The sequence below is a fragment of the Amblyomma americanum genome, chromosome 3 (genome assembly GCF_052857255.1).
Source record: "Amblyomma americanum isolate KBUSLIRL-KWMA chromosome 3, ASM5285725v1, whole genome shotgun sequence".
In the NCBI taxonomy this organism is placed as follows: domain Eukaryota; kingdom Metazoa; phylum Arthropoda; class Arachnida; order Ixodida; family Ixodidae; genus Amblyomma; species Amblyomma americanum.
In genome coordinates this window covers 208,509,548-208,515,547 of record NC_135499.1, presented here as the reverse complement: position 1 = coordinate 208,515,547, position 6,000 = coordinate 208,509,548, and the positions used below count along the sequence as shown (strand labels likewise).

The window sequence follows — 6,000 nt, the reverse complement described above, 5'->3', positions numbered from 1 at the left end:
ATCATTTGCTTATTAATGAGGAAGAAAAATTTTACTGGTGCCTGAAAGCCAGCACCGTTCACTTTTGATGCCATTCGCTTGTGAATCCATCTTAGAAGAGCCTGCAGCATGAATTCTGGTAGTTAACAAGTATTACTCACAGGAGCCTTATACACAGTTTTATGCATCAGGTGCAACGCTGGGAAAGGTGCGGAAGTGGTCCGCATGAAAAAAAAAAGGAAGGCTTGTTAGTCAGCGCTTGTATTGTCGCTGAGTGTTCTAAAGCAGGAGAATGCGGCAGCATGTCGTCAACAATAAGAGCGCATTCAAGCAAGTTCATGATAAATATCATGTAGTAAGCATGCAGGCAAAATATTATTTTTCGCTCACCACAAGCGAAGCACTACTTTTTGATCGCTGATGTAGGCAACGCGGACAAGAGCGCTATAGCTTTGGCAGCGTTGCATCTAATGTATGAAATGAAGTATCTGTGCGAAAGCGTTTGGAATAAAGAAAGGCGAGTACTAAAGCGACCATATTTTCTTCAATCTTAAACAGTGAATTTATTGCAGTCATTTCTCTTAAGTTAGGTATTTGAAGTGAAAAAGAAATGATAAAAGCCGCCTCAAAATATGCAAACCCTCCAGTCAGTGCATGTATTTCTAGTTGAGTCGCACATGAAAATGAGACGACGGTGACCCGCTGTTTAGCACGTCGTCGATCTTGAGGTACTGCCTCACATGTCTCCAGCAGTACTCGTCGAGGTTCATCAGTTGCGTTCGCCCTTCGGGGCTCGTGTGGCAAGTGACGCGTTCCTTCACAACGCCGGCGAGTCGCATAAACTCGTTCATGCCTTCGATTGTCTTCAGGCGACTTCGAATCATTGCAGCTGCCGCCGACGCGCTAAGGGATTCCCGTTCACAAAGCTCCTCCAGCAGCACAGGGTGGTCAGATACGTGCTCCAGTGCTCGAGCGAAGCAACTGCAGAAAATAGGGACTTTTTTTAACGCGAGGCTGTAGTTTGTAAGATCACTGCTTTGAAAGCTAACTGTGCATGATCTGTTTCTGTTCTCACGAAGAGAGCACGTATGCGGACTAAGTGTGGACTTTAAGGAAAGTAGGGAAGGAAAAGGACTCAAGGTTCAAGCACTCCTGGTAGTGTCGCTAATCATATATGTCGTTAATAATTATGGCGGTAATTATTTAGCTCGCGCCGCGGAAAACAATACGGGGCCAAAATCTCGGTTGTCTCCTCTCCGCTAACTAAGCATTCTTCTGCTCGCAGTTTCTTTCTTACATTGCTTTGGTTACGAAGTTCATACACCACAAATGGATGATTATGGGAAACCCTGCAGTGTAAGGCTGGTCGTACCTGACCGCCAAAGAGGCAACGGAAGACAGATTTTAATGCAAATGCATCACAGTTATTACGGCACCCTATGTAAGTACGTCAGCAAGCTGAGTATAGGCTGCTCTATGCATTTGTCTTGAGACTGGCGGGAACAGCGTTTACTATGCTTCTCCTATGAGTGCGCGTTCTGAATTATCCCTTTCGCACCGAGCGTCGAATCACGGCTGTGATAGCGCACCAAAACTGAGCAATGCACAGTAACGACATGAGATGAAGACTCAGTCACCCCTATCACGCAACCACACATATTTCGAAAACCTCAGACGGACACTGCCCACACCCCCGGAAAGCTATAACTATGCCGATTCCACTCCAGCTCTTCTTACCCATGCTTCCTCTTCTTGCATGCCAACCCTCACATTACATCAAAACTCTCATCCCACTTTCTCTACCCTGGCGCGTCTATAGATGACGCCGCTCCAACGAGGCGGGACCAACTCGTTTTGGTGCGCCAAGCTATCGGTGTTCTGAAGGCTTAGTATGTGGCCCCGATAAAATGGTTTCTCCTTCTTGTTGCCCAGGGGACTTAGTAGTTGCGTCGTCGTTATTTCACTTGCCTTTCCTGTCGAGCCCCTCTGACGAACAGAGCAGCGCGTGCCACCAGGCCAGAGTTGCGCCGTGCCGTGTCGCACACCGTGAACAACTGTCCCACCGCGTCGTGCGCTACCGGCCCGTCGAGGGTGACGCTGAGGAGGGTATAGTTGTCCGTGATTCCAACGGACAGCAGGCGAATCAAGACGCTGGATTCGTTGAGCGACACAGTTCCAAACTGCACTTTTTGTATCTTCCGGCTATTCTTGACGGCGTTGGCCAGTAGTTGAAGGTCTTGCTGCTCCATGTGCATTGCTGTGACGTAAAGTTCAGTGACACTAGTGTTTCGCGACAGTGATTCCAGAATCACTGACTGCCAACCATCCGTATCATCGCTTGAGCCGTCGGCTGACCCTAGCCAAAGATGCAGTTTCTGCAAAGTTGACACCGCTTCCAGGCACTTAGCGACAGCCAAAGACAGTGGCCTGTCGCCTGCCCAAATGTCCAGCCTCGCACATGTGACGTGACTGAACAAAGGTAACTTGTGCAACAGGTGAAGGACACTGCTTTTGAAATTACCAAAGCACAATACGCATACCTCGGAAAATACCTTCCACTCGAGTAATTCGAAATTTTTCTCAACGTAATAGGTGCCAAAAGAAACCTTCTCATCAGCACCGCTTGCACCGAGGTGCCTACAGATTGGAAGCAACTCGACGTAATCGCTGATATCAACCCCGACGGTAACCATGCGGAGGTTCTTTCTTGTTGACAGAGTGCCGAGGAAAGCCTTCCAACTGTCCGGCCGCCATATGTGGAAGGGAAGAGTTAGTTCTTCAAGCGTGTCGTTTTGGGCAAGGGCCGCAATCCAGCTACCAAATAGAAGCGTGGGTCGAAACTGCGAATTTCCTTTCTGTGACGTCAAGCTGAACTTGCGAAGAACTCGGTTTTCTGCAAAAACCGCCTGCAAAAGTTCGGCGCTCTCGTCATCGACCGTCATATTTCTGAGCACGACGGAGGAGACAACCCTGTTCACTAGGAGACCCTTCAATATCCATTTTAAGGAAAGAGAAGTTGGGACAAACGAGTATAGGTGCCATAGTTCGCAGTCCGTCCCAACGCTTAACGTAGTCAAAGTGGTGCTATTCGCGAGGAACTCCGCAAAGCTAGCACGGCGAGGAAGTGAAGCTTCGCTGAGGATTGATTCATGCAAAGAGAGCTCTTTCAGAGTCGTGGTCCTCTTGAGTGCTGTCAGAAACCTATCCGCATAAGACCTTTCCATGGTCACGTCTGGGACCTTCAGGACAGTCAGTGAAGCCTTCACTTCAAGGAGCATTGAAAGTGCAGACAAAACTTCGAACGAACACTGGCCGCCTGTCGTCAGTTCAAGTTCCTCCAGCTGGCCTACTGACGACAAAATTTTACTAATGTCCAGGGACACGAGGCACCTCGGCAGCTGGAGCTTAACAGTCTTGACGGCTGAGTGGGCGAGGGCGTCCGCGAGAAGACCCCTGTAGGTCTTCAACCTCCAGAAGCTGACGCTGACGCACGTTACACAGCTGTGTGTGCTCAGGAGCCAGAACAATAGCGTCGCGCTTTGGTGCAGCTGTTCCTCGCCGGCATCAGGGTATTCGTGGCACTCCACACTCGTCAGACAGAGCTGACCGCTCCGTGTTCCGGCCACTTCACGGAGCTCCAGGCGAACGTGGAAAAGGAACTCATTCCACGCGGAGATGTGCGGCACTATATGGCATGTCCGGTCCTCCGCAGCCGTGCACGGTGACCCGTAGTCCACGGCCGCACCAGAGAACGAGCCTCTGGCGCTGCTTAAGTCTGCCAGGGAGATGTCAGTCAAGGGCGGCAGCTTCTCTCGACAAGGTGACCGTGTGTCCAGGGCAAGCTCTGCAGAGTCCGCCATTTCAGCTGGAAAGAAATAGGAAAATATTTTAAAGGGTACAGAGTCGGTCGCTTTCGGCTGTCCGTGCATGCCGTGTTCTCTCTGCAAGTCAAGATAAATATGCAACGTTTGTTTAGATTTCCATATAAAAATTTTAAGTTTAGTTTCCTGCGTTGCTCTTGAGCGGTCGGTAACTAAACGCCCTCAGGTAAACTTGCTCTAGATGAGATGTCACCGCAGCAGCCGTCTTATAACGAGTCTCGTCTATTCGCGAAGAACGGCCAAGAAATGTCGGCGGTTTTGGTTTCTCTTTCGAACCTCGTTTCGAAAGAGCGATAATATTCTGGGAAACTTATGCTACTGCGTAATGTGAAACCCCTGAAAAAAAAAAAACGTAAGTATAGCGCCAATCGCCGCACCTCGTCTCTCCCTTGGAAGAGCGGTTTCTTATTTTTATTGTTTTTTCTCATTTTCGCAGTACTGCCTATATGGCAGCATCATCCTCTACGGCGCTTTTTTTGGTGGGCTAGTGCTCGAGCCCACCCTCACGGAAAAAGCAGTTTGTTGTTGTTGTTGTTGCCTGAAAAGATGATGGCACATACCCGCGGTGGGGGATTGGCCAGGGTTTGGTGCAGGTCCAAACAGGGAATGTCTAATCCAAGTGAATCTCAACCGGCTTATCAAGTTATTGTCATTCTGGTCATCCCGTTGCAGCTGCAGCCAATGGCATGAAGCTCGGATATGCTCGAAGGAGCGTCGCGCCATCTGCAGCCAATGGAAGGAAGGCGAACGATGGGAGGAAGAAGATGGAGGCTAAGGGCGAAGTCGCTAGAGAAACGTGCAGTGCAACAAACTGTAAATCATGAAAGTACCCTAGAGGTCAGCCTTATGATGTGCGAGTACCACACGCCGAAGGGAACGAGTCGGTGGTCAACACGCGCCAGCGCGCAGGAGAGCCCTCGCCGTTGCCTGGGCTCGACCGTAGCCTCCTATATGGCTGGGCACAACCGTCGCTATAGGTGCGCTCTTGACCGCCACGTGAGCAGTCCCTCACTAACTGCGGCTGTACTCTAAATGCCGACGACGCCACTACAGTTAGGGGATAATTTGAAGCTTCGAGGCCACTCCCCATGTGACCAAAAGAAGATATACGATATTAATCGTACAGAAGCTCTTGGTTACGAATACCACACACCTCGCGAAGAGCAATCAACGTAGACACGCACGTGCGTAACATGGGTTGCACCGACGTCATAGCAGCCGCCATGACTGACCAGAAAAGCACGACGGAAACCTGCGTGTTTCTCTGCTGCGCTTAATGCCACCTGTTCTGACCTCTATATTGCTGAAGCTATGCCTTGTGATCCGTCATGACGCATGTAAAGTCACTTGCAAGCCGTGAGCAATGTTGAATTCGTGAGATATGTGACTAAACTATTAGCTACAAATCAGTAAGTGACTAAATTGCCGGCAGCCGGCCGAATAGCCCCCAAAAAAGAATGCCGGCAGTATAGTTTTATTGGCTCGCTGTAGTCACATGGCGGGCATAGCACCCCCCTCGAGAAGTTTTTTTTTTGTTTTGTTTTTATAAAAGGACCCGCCTCGTTGGCTCAGTGGTTAAGCCGCTCGGCTACTGATCCGGGATACTTGGGTTCGAACCAAACCTTGGCGGCCGCGTTTCGATGGAGGCGAAATGCAAAGGCGCCCGTGTGCTGTGCGATGTCAGTGCACGTTGAAGAACCCCAGGTGGTCGAAATTATTCCGGAGCCCTACACTACGCCACCTCTTTCTTCCTTTCTTCATTCAGTCCCTCCTTTATCCCTTCCCTTACGGAACGGTTCGGGTGTCCACCGAGATATGTGCGACAGATACCGAGCCATTTCCTTTCCCCAAAAACCAATTTTCAAAAAATTGTGTAAATAGTTTGTATGTATTACCTCTCGCCCAATCCCCTCTTCCTGTCCCCTCACCCCTTTCATTTCATTTCTCCATTCTGCCTGCTATCCTTTATTTCCGCTGCATCAGCTCAGGTGCTTGGTTTGGTTTGGTTTATGAGGGTTTAACGTCCCAAAGCGACTCAGGCTATGAGAGACGCCGTAGTGAAGGGCTCCGGAAATTTCGACCACCTGGGGTTCTTTAACGTGCACTGACATCGCACAGTGCACAGACCTCTAGAATTTCG

The 6,000-nt window shown here is 49.8% G+C and overlaps 1 protein-coding gene across 1 annotated transcript; it reads right to left on the bottom strand.

Moving 5' to 3' along the window:
* Positions 1-563: 563 nt before the first annotated feature.
* On the bottom strand, positions 564-3,839 carry LOC144123613 (uncharacterized). Its single transcript, XM_077656418.1, has 2 exons — positions 1,948-3,839; positions 564-960 (listed from the first exon to the last, which is right to left on the bottom strand). Exons 1-2 carry the CDS (start codon positions 3,837-3,839, stop codon positions 642-644), a joined length of 2,211 nt encoding a protein of 736 aa, XP_077512544.1. The 3' UTR covers positions 564-641.
* Between the last annotated feature and the right edge of the window lie 2,161 nt (positions 3,840-6,000).